At 47.6% G+C, this 24076-nt stretch overlaps 1 protein-coding gene across 1 annotated transcript in view; it reads left to right on the top strand.

Annotated features, from left to right (window-relative positions):
* The window catches only part of LOC147106033 (sortilin-like), a 101365-nt gene extending 81961 nt beyond the window's left edge, over window positions 1-19404 (top strand). The window contains exons 7-9 of the mRNA XM_086009742.1: window positions 2064-2110; window positions 15694-15830; window positions 19291-19404. Coding sequence (XP_085865868.1) covers window positions 2064-2110; window positions 15694-15830; window positions 19291-19389 — 283 coding nt within the window. The 3' untranslated portion in view covers window positions 19390-19404. The remainder of the gene's footprint in view (window positions 1-2063; window positions 2111-15693; window positions 15831-19290) is intronic.
* The last annotated feature ends 4672 nt before the right edge of the window (window positions 19405-24076 follow it).

The following is a 24076-nucleotide window of genomic DNA, read 5'->3' as shown; positions in this document are numbered from 1 at the left end:
CTATCCCCCGTGCATTGCTGCATGCCGCTTGGTCCGGCAACTGGTTCATCCTCAGAGCCCCCCTCCCCTCCAGGGGACTACTATCCCCAGTCTGTAGATGTGTCAGCTCCCCGGATTCTGCAATGGCTGGTCCGGATTCCTCCTGGTCCTCGCCTCCGGTGGCACTGGCACTGGCAGCTTCAGCGCGTTGAGCCCGAGTTGGTGCTGCTTCATCTGAAAGTGGGAGGTGGAAGAGTGGCTTTAGCAAAAGGACAGCTTTGCTGAAAGGCATGCCAGATTGCGGCAAGGCTCTGACATGGCTGCACACTGAGGATGCATGCTGGCGGGGGGATCAAGTGGAAGGCAACAGGTGAAAAAGGTGAGAGTCTTACCCTCGCTGTCGGTAATGGGGTCGGCAGATGCAGTGGTCACAGGACCAGACAGACGTCCTCCAAGTATCTGGTGCACTCTCTCCTCCAGATCCGTGAGAGTGACCACTTGTGGAGGTCCGCCACCGGTTCGACGCTGCCCCTTTCGGATCATTGCCAGCTTGGACTACAGGGGAAAGAAGGGGAAGTTCTGTAACATGATGCCTTGAGAGATCATCGCATGCTCCCCATGGTGCAAGAGCCCTTACATGAGGCCTTGAGACATCATCGCATGCCCCCCATGGTGCAAGAGCCCTTACATGAGGCCTTGAGACATCATCGCATGCCCCCCATGGTGCAAGAGCCCTTACACGAGGCTTTGAGACATCTGTCCATGTGTGCCCAGAAAGGGCCATGGGTGCATGCTGACAGATGGCCATTGGGGCATCATTGCAGCAGGGTGCCTGAAGTCAGCTGCAGATGGAGGGAATCAGAAGTTTGCTAAACCATCACTCACCCTAACGATCCGTGTGAGGTCGTTGAATTTCTTCCTGCACTGAACAGGGGTCCTGGTCGCCATGCTGCTGGAGTTGACCCTCACAGCAACCTCCCTCCAAGATCGTCGGTAAGCCTTCTGATTCGGCCTCTTGCCATTATCCGGATACAGGACCTCTCGACGGCATTCAACTGCAGCCACCAATTGGTCCAGAGCCTCAGTGCTGAAGCGCTCTGCTCTCTGTCTAACCTTCTCCATGCTGAACAAGTTTGTAACGCCAGACAAAGGCGAGCGCCGATTCTGAGGCCTACAGGGCGTTGGGTGTTGAAGCTCAGGCTGACTGACCTACCCCTTTAAGAGCCGGCCGGCGCCTGGAGGTCTCGTGGTTTCCCGTAATTGAGATCACCTGCGCTGCGCCCGTCCGCGTCGATATTGAGTAGCGCCTGAACTTTTGCGCCTTAAGAGCACCGTGCAACGGCTGAATTAGCGCCTTAATCCCCTTTGGGGGCGATGCAACCCAATATCTCGCCAGGCAGCGATAACTTTCGTCTGGCTATAAACTTAGCGCTCCGCCAGTTCTAACGCCTCAAACGGGGCTATACCCAATTTCTAGGCCATAGTCTTCAGGCTTTTTTTTTTAACACTCTTAGACCTTTTAGAATTATTATTTGCTGTGGCCATGTTTGATTTAAACCCTTGATTTCTCTGACTGCCACTTTTGCTTTTCTCCTTCCTGTCTTTTGCTTCTATCCTTGTTTCCCTTTCCTCTGTCTCCCTGCACAGGTTCCCAACCCCCTGCCATTTTAGTTTAAACTTTCCCCCACAGCACTAGCAAACATTCCCCCTAGGACATCGGTCCCGGTCCTGCCCAGGTGCAAACCGTCACTGTTACATAGGAACAGAAGTAGGCAATTCAGCCCCTTGAGTCTATTCCGCCATTCAATTAGATCATGGCTGATCTGCACCTCAACATTTACCTGCCTTTCCTCCCTTTGATACTCTTACTTAACAAAAATCTATCATCAAGTCACTCAGAAATGTCTCAAAGTGCTTCATATACAGTGAATTATTTTGATATGCGGTGCCCACTGTTATACAGGCAAACACTGCAGCCATTTTATGCACAGGTTTTATGGCACTGTATCACACATTATTGTAGTTTTCTGATCAGGTAGCTTTGTGCATCGTGATAATTTCTCATGATTTTCTTTGTTTCTTAGGGGACCTGGAAACACTATTTTCTTCTCAACTCATCCCAACGGCATTTGTAAGTTAACTGATTTTTAAAAATATTCTTTTATTTAAAACCTGAGTAGGTTCTTACTGATTAATCCTCTCACTCTCTCTCATTCTCTCTGTCAATTACCTCTCTCTCACTCTCTCCTTTCACTCTCCAATTGTCGCTCTTGCTCTCAGTTGTACATACACTCTCTCTCTCTACAATATATTGTTGCTTGAGGTGTAATTATTGCAGCGATCTGATATGCATGACCATGCTTTCAGTAGCATTGTGGTGGTTTTCTTTGTAAAAATGTTGGAGGCTATATTCGTACTGCCTGCCATCAAGTTATTTAGGCAATTCCCTCTCGATGATCCACTGCTACCGCCCAGTGTAGCACTAGCCGTACACATCATACGATCCCAGGCTCAGTTCCCTTTCTGAGCTGAGTTATCTGATCTAGTCGAGTGAAGTGCTACAGATAGCCCCGACATGCTTGGACCAGCAAAGGGGAAGATTCAGCCAGACCTCCCACTCCCATGATCCAGGGACTCCTATGTTTGCATGGGCATGATTGAGAACAGGATCTAGTTTGGGTCCGATGCCCTCTACCCTACAGTCAAGTAGCCTGCTGACACTTACTGGGGGTGAAATCTGATTTGGGCGGTAGTAGAAAACGGGCAATAGCAAATCAGCAACCTGTTTTATACCCATTGAAGTCAATGAAAAAGAAAATTGGGCGGGATGTAAAATGGCTGCCGATTTGCTGTTGCCCGTTTTACACTACCACTCCAGATTAATTTCACCCCCATTGTCTTGTCACTTACTCGAAGAATTGCACTTGTACAAGTGCCAGATGATTGCTAACACCTGTAGAATTGTACTTAGCAAAGGTCAGCACAAAAGAAACTCTGAGAATAAAAGCCATTGAGATAGTTTTGCTCTGGTAAATACATTTAGTTACCAGGGAACACTGTACATTCCCAGTTAGCTGGGAACACTGTACATTCTGATAAACAGTATCTTAGCCTACAGCTAGCGGCCTGTCAGCATCAGATTCAATGTGATGTTGGGATCGATAGAAAACAACAGGCAGAGACTTTTGTTTAAGCTAAGGCAAAACGTGTCTTACTTTAATCACTGTCCACGAGGTCTGAAGGCTCAGCCCCGTGCAGGGGCTATGACGTCATCACGCTACCGACGCTCTTAAAGGGACCCTGCACCGATAACCCAACCCAGCATGTACATATCCCAACATTGCTATACAGAGTGAATTGTGTTTAGGTACATATAACAGCATTGGCTATACATTGTGTTATTGTCCCTATGTGGTCTCCGCCACAGTGAGATGAATTTATTCACATTTGCCACCTCCGTAAGCAGCAGTGAGGCATTTAACCTACACCAGTGAATATGATCGTCCAGTTGGTGGAGGGTCAAATATGGAGTACAAAGCCAATGTGTAAAGATGACACTTCTCAGAAGCAGAACTGCTTGCTCAGGTCAAATGTTAAGATGCCTTTTTTGGTATAAATCGTGTTCTCTCGAAGGCATAAGAAAGCTTGGACATTGATTACACATAAAGTCAACATAGCTTCCAAGATTCCATGAAGTGCACAGGATTGCTTTAAGCATATCAGTGAAAGGACAACAATGATGAAAGTCGATTACAGTGAAGAAGCCAAGACATATGAAAAAAAGATTAATTTGGCAAATCTGGATGCAGGCGACAGTACCCCTCAGGATTAGAACTTTCTGGTAAGTGTGAAATATATATATGTTGTTTTCCATAAGCCGTTGTTCCATACAGTAGAGACAGTATGTAAACACCATCAGGAATCTACTTGGTAAAGATTAGTTTGTAAAGCCGTGAAAGCAGGTGAAAAATATTCTGAGCCCAAAACACCTCGGGCCCACTGGCATTCTGGGATGGGAGGCAGGCCCGGGAGGCTCCACGGGGGCCGAGACCCAGGCAGGACCTGGAAACGCAGGTCTCTTCCCAGAGAACCTCGAATGGGGCCTGGGATGGGTGGAACTTCTGCCCACCCCGAGCGTGGGCTGCGACATCAGAGGAAGGAGGGGGAAGGGAGCGGAATTTCTTCAGCTCCCAATTCCATTCTGCCCAGCGATCTGGATGCCGGGAAGAACCCCTTATACAGATCAGTTTAGGGGAGGAGGTGGGGTCCCAACTGTGAGTTCCTGGCCTGGGCATCACTGAAGCTTGGCTGGCACATTCTGTAATATCAGCCCCCTTATAAAGGACCCGTGTGGTGTCAGCTGGTCTTTGAGTGACTTGCCACCATTACTTTTTCCTCCCCCTCTCCCCAGTGGGCGCCCAGAATGTGCCCATACTGGTGCAGGTACCTGCCAAACATCATTAAATGAAATGACCCAGCTCTGACCCCAGATACTTCAGCTAGTTTGGGATCGGAGGTCAGCAGTGCCCGTTCTATCACTGGTGGAATGAGCCTGAGGATTTTGCAGACCCCCTGTGCCCATACTGTTCCACTGCACCTGAACTGCATGAATTATTCAATGCTTCTCTGCCATCTACAGCAGTCCTACAGTTCCAATGCATGTGTAGTCTAGAGGAATTTATGGATCTAATTTGTCTCCCAACAGATGGTCCTTCTTCTTTTATGTCTGTTGAATTCAACCCTGAAAAAGTTAAGGTTGCAGAGAAGGGCAGCGAGAAGGATATTGAAACTTCAGGTGATGGAATGGAGGTCGAGCAACAGTAAACCAGGGACTGCATTGTACATTGCGTGGTGAAGGAACAGGCAACCCCTTTGTCTGTTGCCAGATCCTAACTGGGCTGCCTTAGGAGTATATCGTACAAGACCAGGGCCCACAGATGCTTTTCACTGTTTCGAGAGCCTGTTGGAGGGGGTTATGTGCTGTCTTCTGAACCATTAACAATGCCCATGTCGGTGTGCAATCCGCTAATGCCCAGATGTACAGTCACACGGTTACCTTGTACCACATTATGCAGTTTGCTCACTGCACTGCTGTGACGCCAGAAATCTTCCTCCGTGCTGCTCCAAGAACCTCATTTAATCATCAGAAAGCTTTTCACGACAGCTCTGGGACTTGTATCCAGTTTTGCTGTCACTGAGGTCACCTTGGTGCTCCTCTCCCTCCACCCTTATTCCAGAGTGCAGGATCCTTTGAATCCCAAAGTTTGGCAGCCAGTGCATTGTAGATCCATGTAGAGAATGAAGTGATGCATTTTTAGAACAAAAATACAATTGTAATTATTATTATACGTAACTGCAATGATGATCTTGTGCTTTTTTTAAAATCACTGTTGCCCTATGGCACGAAGGTCCAGCAGTGATCGAAACCATGGTGGAAATGCAAAATTTCCAATAATAATGAATATTTTAGTACTGTTTTTCTATTGCTTTTCTAGTAAAGGTATATGTATATTGGCTTGAAATTATAAGTGAAGGTATACTTTTACCTGTATGATTTATCTAACCCTGAAGTAAAGAGATTTATTTTCCAAATTTCTGTCTCCATACCAGTTTTTTTTTCCATTTCCATTTTATGTGGTTTGAAGCCTTTGCTATATTGGCTGCTCGCCCTCCTGGATGCAACTGTTAGTTTCTGGAAGCTCAAGTCACGTGTGACTTTATTACATTCTTTGGATCCTGCAAGCTATATAGAGTGGCTTGACTTGTCCTAAAGAAAATCAAAAATGTATTTGCACCCATTCCATTCAAAATGGTGAACTAATGAAAGAGGGCCGCACATGTTGCAACAGTGTTGAAGAGAGCAAAGGTATTAAAACATGATTCCTTCATCTGCATCAGTTTGCTGTGTATGTTGACATTGCATGGAAAATCCAGATGTATTCTACTGTATTGGTTTCATCTGTCAGCAGTATTAAAGCTTGGTCTGAGTGTGACTTTATTTACTCATATATAGAATTAATACATTTTACATGTGGCAGTGTTTTCTTTTCTCTAGCCCATTGGGAAATACCATGGTGTCAGTTAGAAAATAGATTGTTGTGGTAATTATGTTATCTTGAGAGGTGAGAAGTAATGATCACAGAGCTGCATAAGTGTCAAAAATTGAAAATGGCTTAATTGATGCACAAAATCTGATGCGTTTGTCAAGGCACAATTGACGAGAAAAGTTGAAGTTGTAAAGGATATATTAATTCTGGACACTCCAAATTTAGTGTTGTACCGTGACTTTTTTATACTCGTTTATGGGATGTGGGCGTCGCTGTCAAGGCCAGCATTTATTGCCCATCCCTAATTGCCCTTGAGAAGGTGGTGGTAAGCCGCCTTCTTGAACTGTTGCAGTCCGTGTGGTGAAGGTACTCCCACAGTGCTGTTAGGTAGGGAGTTCCAGAATTTTGACCCAGTGACGATGAAGAATCGGCGATATACTTCTCAGTCAGGATGGTGTGTGACTTGGAGGGGAACTTGGAGGTGGTGGTGTTCCCATGCGCCTGCTGCCCTTGTCCGTCTAGGTGGAAGTGGTCGAGGGTTTGGGAGGTGCTGCCGAAGAAGCCTTGGCGAGTTGCTGCAGTGCATCTTGTAGATGGTACACACTGCAGCCACGGTACACCGGTGGTGGAGGGAGTGAATGTTTAAGGTGGTGGATGGGGTGCCAATCAAGCGGGCTGCTTTGTCCTGGATGGTGTCGAGCTTCTTGAGTGTTGTTGGAGCTGCACTCATCCAAGCAAGTGGAGAGTATTCCATCACACTCCTTACTTGTGCCTTGTAGATGGTGGAAAGGCTTTGGGGAGTCAGGAGGTGAGACACTCTCCACAGAATACCTAGTCTCTGACCTGCTCTTGTTGCCACAGTATTTATGTGGCTGGTCCAGTTCAGTTTTTTGTCCGTGGTGACCCCCAAGATGTTGATGGTGGGGGATTCGGCGATGGTAATGCCGTTGAATGTCATGGGGAAGTGGTTAGATTCTCGCTTGTTGGAGATAGTCATTGCCTGGCACTTCTGTGGCGCGAATGTTACCTGCCACTTATCAGCCCAAACCTGAACGTCATCCAGGTCTTGTTGCATGCGGGCATGGACTGCTTCATTATCTGAGGAGTTGTGAATGGCGCTGAACACTGTGCAGTCATCAGCGAACATCCCCATTTCTGACCTGATGTTGGAGGGAAGGTCATTGATGAAGCAGCTGAAGATGGTTGGGACTAGGACACTACCCTGAGGAACTCCTGCAGCGATGTCCTGGGGCTGTGATGATTGACCTTCAACCACCACAACCACCTTCCTTTTGTGCTAGGTATGACTCCAGCCCGTGGGGAGTTTCCCCCCCGATTCCCATTTACTTCAGTTTTACTAGGGCTCCTTGATGCCACACTCTGTCAAATGCTGCCTTGATGTCAAGGGCAGTCACTCTCCCCTCACCTCTGGAATTCAGCTCCTTTGTCCATGTTTGGACCAAGGTTGTAATGAGGTCAGAAACCAAGTGGTCTTGGCAGAACCCAAACTGGGCATCGGTGAGCAGGTTTTTGGTGAGTAAGTGGTGCTTGATAGCACTTTCGATGACACCTTCCATCACTTTGCTGATGATTGAGAGTAGGCTGATGGGGCGGTAATTGGCTGGGTTGGATTTGTCCTGCTTTTTGTGGACAGGACATACCTGGGCAGTTTTCCACATTGTCTGATAGACGCCAGTGTTGTAGCTGTACTGGAACAGCTTGGCTAGAGGTGCGGCTAGTTCTGGAGCACAAGGCTTCAGCACGATAGCTGGGATGTTGTCTGGGCCCATAGCCTTTGCTGTATCCAGTGCGCTCAGCCGTTTCTTGATATCACGTGGAGTGAATCGAATTGACTGAAGACTGGCTTCTGTGATGGTGAGGACCTCAGGAGTAGGCCGAAATGGATCATCCACTTGGCACTTCTGGCTGAAGATGGTTGCAAACGCTTCAGCCTTGTCTTTTGCACTCACGTGCTGAGCTCCACCATCATTGAGGATGGCGATATTCATGAAGCCTCCTCCTTCCGTTAGTTGTTTAATGGTCCACCACCATTCCCGACTGGATGTGGCAGGACTGCAGAGCTATGATCTGATCTGTTGATTGTGGGATTGCTTAGCCCTGTCTATAGCATGCTGCTTCTTAGCATGCATGTAGTTCTGTGTTGCAACTTCCCAAAGTTGGCACTGCATTTTTAGGTAGGCCTGGTGCTGATCCTAGCATGCTCTTTTACACTCCTTATTGAATCAGGGTTGGTCCCCTCACTTGATGGTAATGGTAGAGTGAGGGATATGCTGGGCCATGAGGTGAAAGATTGTGGTGGAATACAATTCTGCTGCTGCTGATTGCCCACTGCACCTCATGGATGCCCAGTTTTGAGCTGCTAGATCTGTTCTGAATTTATCCCATTTAGCACGGTGGTAGTGCCACACAACACGATGGAGGGTGTCCTCAGTGTGAAGACGGGACTTCATCTCCACAATGATTGGGCGGTAATCACTGCTACCAATACTGTCATGGACAGATGCATCTGTGACAGGTAGATTGGTAGGCCAAGTAGGTTTTTCCCTCACCACCTGTCGCAGGCCCAGACTGGCAGTTATGTCCTTCAGGACTCGGCCAGTAGTGGTGCTACCGAACCACTCTTGGTGATGGACATTGAAGTCCCCCACCCAGAGTACATTCTGTGCCCTTGCTACTCTCTGTGCTTCTTCCAAGTGGTGTTCAACATGGAGGAGTACTGATTCAGCAGCTGAGGGAGGGTGGTAGGTGGTGATTGTTGGACCCGTGGTTCAGTGGATATGCTCTTATTAAATAATCACACGGATGCTGTACATTAACAAATAACAGGTCTTTACTGGAGGAGGGTAGTCTCTAGACTGGGGGTACAGAGGCATGCGCAAAGCTTATATACTGGTGTGGTCACTGCCGGTACGACAGTATACAGGAGCTGTAAAAGTAGTTCTGACTTAAAGGCACATACACTACAATTCCTCCCCTTTTAGATTAGTAATACCCCTAATATTCAAATAACAATTAACATTTCAACATGTACATTAAACAACAAAAGTCCATTTATAGATTCAGTCTTTGGGGCGGCTTCCTGACCCTTTCGGGATAGCGCCTTTCCAGAGGTTCTTGTTCTTGGTGCATAGGCGATTCTGACCCCTTTTCCTCGGGATGTTCATCAGGTTCCACTGCTACTGGGTCTGAAGTAGATGCTACCGGAATGTCGGGTTCATCCCCAGGTACTCGAGACATGGGGTTGACGCGTTCCTGTGACGCTAAGATCTGATCGACGTGGCGTCTCACAATGTTCTCCCCGACATCCACTGTGTACATTAATGGCCCCTGCCTTGTACATATCGTTCCGGGTTGCCACTTCTCTGTTCGATAGTCACAGGCCAAGACTGGTTGCCCTACATTGAAGCTCCTTGTCGGCTTCTCATTGATGTGCTGGAATTGTTTGTCCTCAACATTTCTTCGCACATTTGGTCTGAGCAAGTCCAGACGAGATCTCAACCTTCGGTTAAAGAACATCATGGCCGGGGTCGGTTGGTAACTGCATGTGTTGCGTTTCGGTAGGCTAATAAGAAATTGTCCATCTTATGCTGTAGTGGAATTTCATCGTCGCACATGGCCTTTATCGCCTTCTTAAAGGTTTGTACGAACCTCTCAGCCAATCCATTTGTGGCTGGATGATACGGGGCGGATGTGTAATGCCTTACCCCATTCCTTTTCATGAATTTTTGGAACTCGTCGGACACAAACTGTGGTCCATTATCAGAGCAAATCTGCTCTGGCAAACCGTTTCTGGCAAATATGGTCCGTAGGACTGCAATCGTTTTCTCTGTAGTGGCTGAAGACATTTTTATCACCTCAGGCCACTTTGAATGAGCATCCACTGCTATTAAGAACATTGAGTCCATGAATGGACCAGCGAAATCAATATGCACCCGTTGCCATGGAGAGGAGGGCCACTCCCATGGGTGTAGAGGGGCATGTGGTGGTGCATTTTGGACCTTCTGGCATCCTAAACAGCTCTTAGTTAGGTCTTCGATTTGTTGATCGATGCCCGGCCACCATACATAAGCCCTAGCAAGGCTTTTCATTTTCACTACCCCCAGATGACCTTCATGTAGCTCATTTAGCACTCTCTCCCTTAACTTGGGTGGAATCACCACTCTGGATCCACACATCACTGTCCCCTGGCATACTGACAGCTGTTCTCTTCTGGATGAGAATGCTGGCAACAGTGAGTCGCCATGTGTTGGCCATCCCCTCACTGTCAATTCATATACCCGTGACAGCGTCGGATCATTGCGGGTCTCCTCTATATCCGCGTTTGTTACTGGCAGTCGTTCAATTATTGACGAATAAAATATCTCGATAGAGTCCACTGCTGGTGCTTCCCCCACAGTAGGCAGTGGCAGGCGCGATAGCCCATCAGCGTTCCCATGCTGTTTCATGCCTTTATATTCTATTTCATATTGATTCACCCCTAGAAACAGGGACCATCTTTGTAACCACTGTGCAGTCATCACTGGAACACCCTTCTTAGGATTAAAGATGGAGACAAGTGGTTGGTGGTCAGTCAGCAAAGTGAACTTCTGCCCATGCAGATAGTGGTTGAATTTTTTTACTCCCCATACTAGGCTGAGGGCCTCCCTGTCAATCTGGGCGTAGTTGCGCTTGGCTGAGGTTAGTGACCGAGACGCAAAGGCTACTGGCCTCTCCAACCTGTCTGGGAATTTGTGCGACAGCACTGCTCCAATACCGTAGGGTGATGCATCACATGCCAAACGAATTGGTAGTGCTGGGTTGAAATGGGCCAACACCTCTTTTGATGTGATCAATTCTTTACACTTCTGGAAAGCTCGTCTACGTTCGTCATCCCACTTCCATGGTACCCCTGTTTGCCGTAGGGTGTTCAGCGGGTGTAATACCGTAGACAAATTTGGTAAGAACTCGTGGTAGTAGTTTACCAGCCCGAGGAACGACCTCAGTTGTGACACATTTTCCGGTGCTGGAGCCTTGACTACTGCCTCAATCTTGTCAGGGGACTTATGTAATCCCTCTTCTTCGATGACGTGGCCACAATACGAGATCTGTTTCTGGAAAAACTCACACTTGTGGCGATTAGCTCGTAGCCCATACTCCTTTAATCTGGTGAGCACCTTCTCCAAGTTGGCGAGGTGATCACCGTCATTTTTGCCCATGACCAAGATGTCGTCCAAATAACACTGGGTCCCTGGAATCCCTTGCAGGACCTGATCCATCGCCCTTTGCCAGATAGCCGGAGCCGAGGCTACTCCAAACACCAGCCGGTTGTATTGATAGAGACCTTTATGAGTGTTGATCGTAAGGTAATGTTTCGAAGCTTCTTCTACCTCCATTTGCAAGTACGCCTGGGCTAGATCAATTTTGGTGAAGCGTTTACCTCCAGATAGCGAGGCGAAAATATCCTCAATTCGTGGAAGCGGATATTGCACCGTGTGAAGGACTGGGTTCACTGTCACCTTAAAATCCCCACAGATGCGGACCTTCTTTGGTTCCCCAGGCATATTACTCAACGGCCTCTTCATTACAGGAACGATGGGTGTAGCCCACTCGCTCCAGTCCACTTTGGACAGTACTCCTGAACGTTCCAACCCTTCCAGCTCTGCTTCAACAGCTGGTCTGATCGCATAAGGCACTGGTCTGGCCTTCAGAAACTTTGGGCTTGCATTTTCCTCTATTTTAATCGTTGCTGTTATTCCTTTTAGTGTTCCTAGTCCCTCCTGGAACACTTCTTTTGCGTCAGTTAGCATTTTTGACAGTCGTCCAGGTGTGACGTCGTCATCCTTTTTGGCCTCAACCTTCAGTGCCTGTATGGAATGCCAATCTAATTGTATCTTCCGGATCCATTCACGTCCTAGCAGTGGTGGTCCTCCATTTGGCAATACATATATATCCATTTTAGGTATTTCCTGGCCTTTATATGTCACTTTCACCCTTATTTTTCCTTTGGGGTAGACTTTTTGCCCCGTATACGTCTTCAAGACAATCTCTGTAGCTTTCAAGGGTATGTGTGAAAATAGCCGCTTGTAGTCCCTTTGATTTATGACTGTTAGAGCTGACCCTGTGTCCAATTCCATTTCCACTTGGACTCAGTCTATCTTGAGTGTAACCCAGATAGTCTGGTGATCCTCCATTTCGGTTACATTATGTAGTTTCAGACAACCCAGCTCCTTGCTTCCGGAGTCTGTGTCACTTTTCTGTTCGTCTGCACCACTGTCCATCACCTGGTATACCTTTTTGTACTTCTCCTGTGGCGATTTCTTACTGTTGGTTTTCTTCCCAGACCTGCAGACTCTTGCTATGTGTCCTGCTTTCCCACACTGTCTGCACACTTGGTCCTTGAACCAACAATCTTTCTGGTCATGTGTTGTTCTGCCGCAGCGATAGCACTTCCCTGTTCCATAGGACATTTCATTGGTGCCATATTCTTGCGGTCTCCGTTGTATCTCTGCAGCGCCCCTTGCGGCTGCTTCGTGTGATACGCTGGACAAAGCTTTCAGTATGGCAGTAAGGTCCTTTTCTGATAGAAGCCGTTTCTGGGTTCCTTCACTTTGTAGCCCACACACAAACTTGTCCCTTAATATGTCTGCTAGTCCCGCTCCAAACTGGCAGTGTTTCGATAGCTTGCGCAGTTCCGTTAGGTACTCAGCATTGCTTTCGTCTTTGTGTTGGTTCCTTTTATGGAACTTAAATCGTTCTGCTATCAGCAGCGGTGTGGGGTTTAAGTGGTCCTGTAGGATTTCTACTATGCTTTCAAAATTCTTGTTTACTGGCTTCTCTGGGGTTATTAGATTTCGCAGTAACCCATAAGTTTTTGCACCCATGGAATTTAACAGAACCAGTGCTTTATTAGCATCTGGCACTTAATTCGTCCTGCAGTACACCTCAATACGTTGCACATATGTCGCCCAATCTTCGACTTCATTGTCGAACGTAGAGATACTGCCACTCTTCGGCATCCTTGGGTGTGCGTTAACTATCACAAATGGCGCCTCCCGCGCTTCCCCTTCTTCTCCGCTGGCACAAAATGGCATCTCCCGCGCTTTCCTTCCTTCCCGCGCTCGCCCTTCTTCTCCGCTGCGGCTTCTAAAAATGGCGTCTCCCGCGCTCTTCCTTCTTCTCCGCGGCTCAATGGCATCTCCCGTGCTCTCCCTTCTTCTCCGCGGCTCAATGGCGCCTCCCGCGCTCTTCCTTCTCCGCGGCTCAATGGCGTCTCCCCTTTCTTCGCCCCGTGGACCCTGTTCAGCCCGTGAGCACTGGCTGTGCTCTGCGCGTTCTTTTTATATTTTTCGACGCCACTCAGTCTAGAACCCGTCTGTTTCTTACCCTCTCTCCAGTTTGTTTTATTTTCCTCGACGCCGCTCGGTGTTCAACCCCCGGCTGCGCCCTGCGCTCTTCACCCTCTGTCTTACTCCGTTGACGCTGCTCGGCTCTCTCTCTGCCGTCGGTCGGCTCCAGCCGCCGCTGCTCGGGAAGGGTCTGCGCTGGACCTGTCGTCGGTCTCTTACTGCTCGTTGTGGCTGGGGAACCAAGCCCGGCTCTCCACAGCCTCCCCTGCGAAGTTGGATCTCTGCCTGACTGCTGGGCGGTTGCTCATGGTCGACGCCCGTGTTCCTGGCCTCGACTTTTTTTTTTGTTGCATGTAGATTCGAATCGACACTCGTCGCCACTGTTGGATCCGTGGTTCAGTGGATATGCTCTTATTAAATAATCACACGGATGCTGTACATTAACAAATAACAGGTCGTTACTGGAGGAGGGTAGTCTCTAGACTGGGGGTACAGAGGCATGCGCAAAGCTTATATACCGGCGTGGTCACTGCTGGTACTACAGTATACAGGAGCTGTAAAAGTAGTTCTGACTTAAAGGCACATACACTACAGTGATCAGCAGGAGTTTTCCTTGCCCATGCTTGACCTGAAGCCATGAGACTTCATGGGGCCTGGAGTCAATGTTGAGGACTCCCAGGGCCACTCCTTCCCGACTGTATACCATTGTGCCGCCACCCCTGGACATACCCAGGGAGGAGTTTGGGACATTGGCTGAAAGGTATGATTCTGTGAGTATGACTATGTCAGGCTGTTGCTTGACTAGCCTGTGGGACAGCTCTCCTAATTTTGGCACAAGTCCCCAGATATTGTTGAGGAGGACTTTGCAGGGTCGACTGGGCTGGGTGTACCTGTTGCCGTGTTCGTAGCCAGTGCCGAGGTCGCTGCCGGGTGGTCCGTCCGGTTTCATTCTTATTATGTTTTGTAGCAGTTATTTACAACTGAGTGGCTTGCTAGTCCATTTCAGAGGGCAGTTAAGAGTCAACCACATTGCTCTAGGTCTGGAGTCATATATAGGCCAGACCAGGTCAGGACAGCAGATTTCCTTCCCTGAAGGACATCAGTGAACCAGATGGGTTTTTACGACAATCCAGTAGTTACTAGTTTTTTATTCCAGATTTATTTAATTAACTGAATTTAAATTCCCCAGCTGCCGTGGTGGAATTTGAACTCGCGTCTCTGGATCATTAGTCCAGGCCTCTGGATTACTAGCCCAGTGACATTACCACTGCGCCACCATTCCCCTGATGGACTATTTTCCATTTATCCTGTCACACACTTCCCTTTACTTTGGATTGCTTATGAATCATCGAGCGTTGCCTCTGTAGCCAGTCCCCATGTTAGTAACATACTTGTATAGAGCTCCCAAAGATAGCCTCATATAGTGGGTCTGACATGTTGAAGATTCCACTTTATAACTGCAAATGTAAGATTGTTTACTTATGGTTTTCTACTTTCCAAAGATATTTAATGAGGGAAGTCCAGGGCCTCAATCTCACATGACCTTGGGGGCAACAGAGTTCATCAGGGGGTTTATGTGAAGAATATGGGCCAAATTAGTGGGCGGATATATTATAAAAGTAATCGGTGGTTACTTTGACCATTAGTCATTTTAGTTATGAAGCATGAAAACTATGTGCTGCCTTATTTTGAGCTGATTTGAACAATTTCCCCTTTCGAGTGAGATGGTTTGTGACCCATAACAATCAATTATGGTAATGCTATTAAAGTACCTTCAGTGAAGATCACACACAAAAAAAAGATTTGGATAGTTACAATTATGTTGAAGAGAAATATTGATATACATTTTGGTTGCTATTTCTCGAGGCAGTTTTGGAACCTTCATATGTGTTGTCCTACGTATCTTATAGTTGGTATGTGTATGATACTTTAATAATCATTATCGTCTATCAGGACATTCAGGCCTAAACAAACAGATATGTTGCCTCTAAAACATGACTGGGATGCCTCTAAAACATGACTGGGATGCCAGTGATATGATTAGTCTGAAGTCGCCATGTGAGAATAAAAAGCTACGATTATTCCCTTACACTGACATGACAATGAAGTTTTGAAGTGACTAGTATTCTATGTTCAGTATGCATCCAAATCTTTAGGTGGGGACCAAGGCCATAGAGTCATCTTAAGTGATCGAACTACCACCTATTTTAACTAAAAAGTGTATATATACAGCAAAACTAAGTATACCTGATGAGTTTTATGAGAGACAAACACCATTTGGTTGTTCCATGGCTAAACGCTTTAATAAAATTGTTTTGCAGATGATACAAATGCAAGAGGGGTACTGCAGCTGAAGAGGACAACAAATCTTGGAAAAACGTTTAATACGCTTCTCTCCAAGATTTACTCATTTGGTTTTGCTGGCCGTTTCCTCTTTGCCTCTGTTATCAATAACCAGGTAGGATATACACTTTGGCAGGAAAAATAAATAAGCAAATTATTATTTAAACGGAGAGAGATTACAAAATGCTACAGTTCAGAGGGACCCGGGGGTCCTTGTGCATGAAACACAAAAAGTTAGCCTGCAGGTACAGCAAGTAATCAAAAAGGCAAATGGAATGCTGGCCTTTATTTCAAAGGGGTTGGAGTATAAAAGCAGGGAAGTCCTGCTACAACTGTACAGGGTATTGGTGAGACCACACATTGAGTACTGCAGACAGTTTTTGTCTCTTTATTTAAGGAAGGATATACTTGCATTGGAGGCAGTTCAGAGATGATTCACTAGGTTAATTCCAGAGATGAGGGGGTTGACTTATGAAGAAAGGTTGAGCAGGCTGGGCCTATACTCATTAGAATTTAGAAGAATGAGAGGTGATCTTATTGAAACATATAAGATACTGAGGGGGCTCGACAAGGTAGATGCAGAGAGGATGTTTCCCTTGTGGGGAAATCTAGAACTAGGGGGCATAGTTTCAGAATAAAGGGTCGCCCTTTTAGAACTGAGATGAGGAGGAATTTCTTCTCTGAGGGTCGTAAATCTGTGGAATTCTCTGCCCCAGAGAGCTGTGGAGGCTGGGTCATTAAATACATTTAAGGTGGAGATAGACAGATCTTTGCAAGATAAGGAAGTGAAGGGTTATGGGGAGCGGGCGGGGAAGTGGCTTTGAGCCCAAGATCAGCCATGGTCTTATTGAATGGTGGAGCAGGCTCGAGGGGCCAAGTGGCCTATTCCTGCTCCTATTTCTTATGTTCTTATAACTATTTGTAAGGATAAGCAGCTCAGATATATTGTCAAGTCAGTGAGTTGAGATTCTGCAGGATTACGCTGAAGCACTATCAGTGCTCTTGTCAGCCTGCCACTGGAGTATTGTACACCGTCCTGGTAGTCAAGTTGTAAAGGGATCATCCAAGCCCCTTAGAAGTGTGCAGAGGAGTGTATCCAGGCTGATTGCTAATCTTACAGGGATGAGCTGTTCGGAACAATTGTATAAACTACTGCTCTTCAGCCTTGAAAAGGGACAGCTCAGAGGGATCACCTTATAGGGGTATATGAGATGCTTAACAGAATAGAAAAAAAAACTGGAACTATACTTTCAGATATGACACAAACAATTGGGACATGTTCAGGGTAGTGAGGGAAGGTTCAAGGCGGGCATCAGGAACTATTTCATGACACTGGTGCTGAAATGGGCTTCTAGTAAAGGCGGAGGTGGTTAAGGCCAGGACTCCAGATTCACTTAAGAAGCAGCAAGATGCTGTAATGGGAACACAGCAGGGATGGTATTCTGGAAGGATGAGATGAAATGGGCTTAAGGGCTTTCACCATTCAAGTTTATCCTTGTGACAGATGCATTAAGGGTTTATTTTCTTGCCACCGTAACAAATTAAAATCCAAGTATTTAGGTGTCAATGCCCTCCCATCCCTTTTGCCTGAACATTATCTGTGCTGGACCCTAATGGCTAATGCAGATCGCAAAAGTAGTAAAAGAAAGCTGGAAGTTTTTAGAATACACTGCCAACAAGAAGATAATTTATTTTGTGATGACTGCAAATAACTCCGAGATTCTTACACGGAAAGTGAGCTGTGGTATGGTCTGACTTTTTACTTGTGGTCCTGGTCAAAATGTTTGGTGGAATTTCACTAAATCTTGCACAGTGTGAACAATCTGCACTTAATCGGGTGGATTTTACAAAGTTGCGCATCTGGCCTGAGCTTTGCGTGCTGGGAGCAATAATCGGTCATTTTGGGCACAAGAGGTCAGCTGGCCACACAGGATTAATGGATGGAAAATCTAATGGGACTCGCTGACCTCTGTCTCTGATTCCTGACCCAGTGCATAAAGCTTCACGCTGAGAATGCAAGTTGGTAAAGTCTACCCTAATATATTTGTCCATTGCATACCTTGAAGAGTGACCTGTGCAATTATATCAAACGATTCTTGGCATAGATTTACTTTGTGGTAAAGCTACGCACCATTTAGAATCAAGCGCAGTAAATGCAATGAAGTCCGTATGTGCACAGAGTGGGTGTGGTTCAGCACGGAGTAGGAATGCACTTTTCTTCCTGTATGGGTCTCTACTGCTCTGCTCTGAAGATTCAGTACTGATGGTGAAAGACAAGCATCAAGGGCCAGAATGTTGTGGGTACCATGCTGGTGTGGCACGTTGGCACTGCTCCAGGTTGGTAGGATGTGGCCTTGTTTCTTTGTTACACCATGTGGCAGGCTCCTAACCTACACTGGGTATTCATAGGGAAGGTGCAGAGCAGAAGGTGCACACTTTTCCCAGAAGGCAAATCAGCAGGCAAGTCACTCCAGGCTGCTCTTGGACACCTTATCGTGTTTAAACCCAATCTGAATGTTGGCAGTCTTATTGGAATCTGCCTAAAACATCCTGCCTGTCCTGTGTAATGTCCCAATACAGGTGTGTATGCCAAGTGGAGTGCTCCAATACAAGTGCACAGGTAAAACTTAATGCTGCATTCTGCCAGTGCCATTTACACTTCATCTAGAGCCATCTTTTGTTTTTTAACTTGTCCCATTACCATCTCCTTTTGCCTTGCACGTCATCCCTTTTGTCTCTTAATCACTCCTGCCTTCCATCCTATCACAGACCTTCCCTTTTGTTCTTACCTCCCCTCCCCCCTCTCCCTGCCCCTACACTCCCCCCTCTCCCTGCCCCTACACTTGCTTAAAAACCATCTCCAACTTTTTCCAGTTCTGACGAAGGGTCATCGACCTGAAACGTTAACTCTGTTTCTCTCTCCACAGATGCTGCCTGACCTGCTGAATATTTCCAGCACTTTCTGTTTTTATTTCAAATTTCCAGCATCCGCAGTATTTTGCTTTTGTATAACTTAATGCTTCTCTTTGACTAAGCTTTTGGTTAACTCTCCTAATCTTCCTTCCTTGGACTTGGCGCCTGTTTTCCTTATGCCTCTGTGAAGCACCTTGGGATCTTTTCCTACATTAAAGAAGCTATGCAAGTACTTGTTGTTGTTTTGCGCTTTTGCAGTAGATTGTGACTTCTCTTTAGTATAAAACTTAGCACTTTGTAATTTTGCTGACCTCTACATAAATTACAACTCTGAACCAGCCTGAATGGGTGTGGATCTGTAATACGTTCACTTGCACAGTCTCTCAGTTACTAAAGTACTTGCGATTGTTTCAAAAATTGAATCAGTCAGAACCACACTGATCAAAGCTTGAAATCAATTTATTGTACATGCAGGAAGTAACTTGGACTCTGTGTGTTATATAGAACAAACACAGACTGCCTTAAATGATTGTCTAATTTTGCTTTGTAATTTGGATAGATTATGTGTTTAACAAGTTTATATGTGTATATAAATAAAATAGAAAACAAGTGTATAAAAAACTATTTGAAGAGAGTATGAAATAATTATTTTTTGTTTTCAGACCTTGCCCAGATCGGTTTATGTATCTGCTGATCAGGGCGAATCTTGGAATAAAGCTCAGCTGCCTCCCGTCAGTCATGAACAGGTACATTCGATGTAATGTTCAGTACCCCTTCAGTTGGCCACTGCTTGTAAAATATTGAGCAACGTTTTCAAGGGCAATTTCAGATACCACAATGTACTTAAAGGCTGCCAGTAGTATATATCATAAGTATTTATTTATTCATATATACGATATGTAGCTGTATAATGTACTGAAAATTTGTTTTGAAAGGGAATGTTTTTCACTTTGCTGTAGTTAGAACTCATCCATCTAATTCCTTTTTGAGAATGCACTCACTTTTTTAAAGTAACTCCCGCCCCCCTCTTTCCCCCCCCCCCACAAAACATCCCTATTTTTTTCTGGTTTTGCAACTACCCACTGTAACTCAGAGGTTCGGGACTGTTCCCAAACTATCAGTAGCTTTGCCTGCTTTTTGGGGAACTATCTGGTTCATGACTGATATTTGAAGCCGTATGAGGATCGCTGTTATGAACTACATCCCCCCTGCCACCCCCGCCCCCAATCCCCGCCACCACTCCACTCCATCACACCACATGTTGGTGCTTCAGTACTGTATCATAGTCACCTGATATAATTCAGCTTGGCTCAGTTCTCATTTCTGTTTCCGTTATTCTATGACCTTACCGTTAACCAATGTTCCCAATCCTGAGAATGTAGATCCACAAAAATGGAGATCCATTAGCTGCTATTGTTAAGTGTAGAACTGTTTTTCCACACTTTCTATGATGTTATAAATGGGCTGGCTGTTTCAGAGAGCTGACACGAGAGCAATTGACCAAACGGCCTCCTCTTGTGTTGTAAAGTTCCATGATTCTATACTTCTCAGGAGCTTGTACTTTAGAAGAGCACCTCTGTGTTTTACCATTGTATGCTTCAGTTTGTATAGCTTCAGAAACATGTGGATTCTATTTATAGTAAGAGGGCAGTTTTGAGCTGGTTGAAAACTATGATTTACATTTTCTGGGTTCTTGCAAGTAGATACCATTTAAGGATTAACAGTCACAAGAACAGAAGTGTGTGATTTAAAATTGTTTACATAGCAGGAAGTGCATCATTTGAATCTGGTCTGTTTTCACTAGATTTTGGCAAGCTATTCCATCATAGGGGCATCACAGCTGAACTTGATTATCTTCACCTGCCATCAATGCACCTGTGCCTTTCCCTCAATAGCCCAGGGGCACGGAGTCCAATTGTATGGCCCAACTGCTGAATAGTTGCGATCATTGAACTAGGCACTGACCAGGGATTCAATTGTTTATCATTTCAAAATCCAACAAAGCAATATTATTGTGCATAAGAATAGTTTGGAATATTTTTCACTGAGTATTAAGTGATTCTGAAGGAAAGACTGCACAAATAGGAGCTTGTCCCCTGGTGAATTTACGGATATACCACATAATAAGGAAAGGCTCACAAACATAATTTGATGGGACTTCCCTTGAGTGTATGTTTGGTTTATACTCGGTGGAGTAGACTGTAGATCACATTCATGGGATTGCCGCTTCTGATTTCATGCATCATGTGCTCATAATTCCCTTCTTATCCATTTTATTTTATTCATAGAATTGTCCTCTCGCATCATTTTTGTGCCAGTAATTCCTGTTGAATATTTAAGCAACAATACCACTGTCGTGTCTATTCCCATTTACGGGAATGTGAAATCAGCAATGACGAAATTATAATTTCTTTCTCATCGTTATTTACTTGATATTGGTGCTTGGAAAATAGTCAGTTTGGTTGACTGTGATGTTTAGAATAGTCAACATACCTGGGGCCACATATGAAGCATCAGTGCCAACACTCTTCTCAGTTTTCCACAGCAGCATCTATTTTGTACTCCACCAGAGGGCATAATTTGCTTTTGGACAACCTCTGTGGTTATTTTTAATGCATGTACACATCTGCAACCACCTGTTTTCCCGACAGTAAGGTTGTGACCAAATGTAAATAAGAACATCTATCTATATCTATCTTATCTTATCTTCTATATATATAAATCGGTACTTCTGTCTGTCTGTCATTCTGTCATTCTGTCTGTCATCGCCTGTGCGTCTGTCGGGCTATGCGCTCGAAAGTTACAGGGCGTACCTACGCGCGCGTTACCTCCAAAGAAAGCTTACCGCTTCCGAGGACGGTTTTAAGTGTATTTACGTTTCGGCCGGGCTAAAATATGCGCCCGCGGTATCCCAAAAACCTTCAACGTTCCGCTCATTAGCATCTCATTATCCGCTCATTAGCAACAGAGTGACCTCGAGCTCGACCAATCGTATGCCGGGTTGCTGGCGTGTGCTGCCGGGCCAATCGGTGCATGTGTGGCCGGGCCTTATCGTTCTGAACCGAGGTGAGTCGCCGCCATCTTGATTCCAAACTTTTCCTTTCTTTTCCCGCTTTCTGCGTCTTAAAAAAAAGGTTGCTTTTAAAACACATACTGTTTTTAAAAAAAATGATTTAGAAAGGTAATTAACTTATCTAATCTCATTAATTTTCCTACCTTTTCCCCGTTTTTCCAGGTAGGCCTAGAAGCCTCGGCGTCTCCTCCGCACCCACGCCCGAGCTAGGGCACCTCCCGGCCCCACTCAGAAGCTGGAGGCCGAGCCTCAGCCCAGCGCCGCTAGGGTGCGCGCGCAGCAGGAGCTGAGACGCGGCGTCTCTGGCTCGGCCGGGGGGGCGGGGCTTGCTGAGCGTCAAGCGTTACCCTGGCAACCCCGGCTGGCCGTCTCGCACAGCCGCAATCGGCGGTCTTCACCTCGGGGGGGGGGGGGGCCGCGACCCTCGGGGGGGGGGGCTGCGACCCTCGGGGGGGGGGGGGGTGGTGCCGCGCGCGCAGCAGGAGCAGTCTGAGACGCGGCATCTCTCTCTCTCTGGCTCGGACCGGGGCGGGGCTTGGTCAGCGTCACGGTTACCCTGGCAACCGTGCCCGCCGGCCGAGCCAGAGAGAGACGCCGCGTCTCAGCTCCTGCTGCGCGCGCAATCGGCGGTCTTCACCTCGGGGGGGGGGCGTGACCCTCGGAGGGGGGCGCGACCCACAGGGGGGGTCCCCGCCCTCCCTTCCCCCCCCCTCCCCTCCCCCCCGCCCTCCCTTCCCACCACCGCCCTTCCCCCTCCCTCTCTTCCCCCCCTGCCCTCTCTTCCCCCCCCTGCCTTCTCTTCCCCCCCTGCCCTCTCTTCCCCCCCTGCCCTCTCTTCCCCCCCGCCCTCTCTTCCCCCCTGCCCTCCTCTTCCCCCCCCCCCTGCCCTCCCTTCCCCCCCCTCCCTTCCCCCCCGCCCTCCCCCCCTCCCCTCCCCACTCCCCTCCCCTCCCCCCTCCCCCTCCCCCCTCCCCTCCTTCCCCTCCCCTCCCCTCTCTTCCCCTCCCCTCCCTCTCTTCCCCCCCCCAGTCGCTCTCTCTCTTCCCCCAGTCGCGCTCTCTCTTCCCCCAGTCGCTCTCTCTCTTCCCCCAGTCGCTCTCTCTCTTCCCCCCAGTCGCTCTCTCTCTTCTCCCCGTCGCTCTCTCTCTTCCCCCCCAGTCGCTCTCTCTCTTCCCCCCAGTCGCTCTCTCTCTTCCCCCCAGTCGCTCTCTCTCTTCCCCCCAGTCGCTCTCTCTCTTCCCCCCCAGTCGCTCTCTCTCTTCCCCCCAGTCGCTCTCTCTCTTCCCCCAGTCGCTCTCTCTCTTCCCCCCAGTCGCTCTCTCTCTTCCCCAGTCGCTCTCTCTCTTCCCCCCAGTCGCTCTCTCTCTTCCCCCCAGTCGCTCTCTCTCTTCCCCCCAGTCGCTCTCTCTCTTCCCCCCAGTCGCTCTCTCTCTTCCCCCCCAGTCGCTCTCTCTCCTCCCCCCAGTCGCTCTCTCTCTTCCCCCCAGTCGCTCTCTCTCTTCCCCCAGTCGCTCTCTCTCTTCCCCCCCAGTCGCTCTCTCTCTTCCCCCCAGTCGCTCTCTCTCTTCCCCCCAGTCGCTCTCTCTCTTCCCCCCAGTCGCTCTCTCTCTTCCCCCCAGTCGCTCTCTCTCTTCCCCCCAGTCGCTCTCTCTCTTCCCCCCAGTCGCTCTCTCTCTTCCCCCCAGTCGCTCTCTCTCTTCCCCCCAGTCGCTCTCTCTCTTCCCCCCAGTCGCTCTCTCTCTTCCCCCCCAGTCGCTCTCTCTCTTCCCCCCAGTCGCTCTCTCTCTTCCCCCCAGTCGCTCTCTCTCTTCCCCCCAGTCGCTCTCTCTCTTCCCCCAGTCGCTCTCTCTCTTTCCCCCCAGTCGCTCTCTCTCTTCCCCCCCCAGTCGCTCTCATCTCTTCCCCCCCAGTCGCTCTCTCTCTTCCCCCCCAGTCCGCTCTCTCTCTTCCCCCCCCAGTCGCTCTCATCTCTTCCCCCCCAGTCGCTCTCTCTCTTCCCCCCAGTCGCTCTCTCTCTTCCCCCAGTTCGCTCTCTCTCTTCCCCCCAGTCGCTCTCTCTCTTCCCCCCAGTCGCGCCTCTCTCTTCCCCCCAGTGCGCTCTCTCTCTCTCTTCCAACAACAACATGCACTCAAAAAAACCCTTGGCACCGCTGGGCACTTCAGCTAGTTATTATTATTTATATATATAAGCAGTATGTCTGTATGTCTGTCTGTATGTCTGTCTGTCCGCGATACACTTAAAAGTTATAGAGCGTACCTACACATATGTTATATCAAAAGATAGGTTATGATCAGGGGAGTGTTAAAGGCATATTTACTTTTTGGTCCAGACAAAAATTGTTCGGACAGTATACAAAAAACGGACAAAATCCGCT

This window comes from Somniosus microcephalus, chromosome 16 (genome assembly GCF_052327205.1).
Source record: "Somniosus microcephalus isolate GS21.2 chromosome 16, FLI_Smic_1.0, whole genome shotgun sequence".
NCBI classification, from domain to species: domain Eukaryota; kingdom Metazoa; phylum Chordata; class Chondrichthyes; order Squaliformes; family Somniosidae; genus Somniosus; species Somniosus microcephalus.
This window is presented reverse-complemented; position numbering and strand designations above follow the sequence as displayed.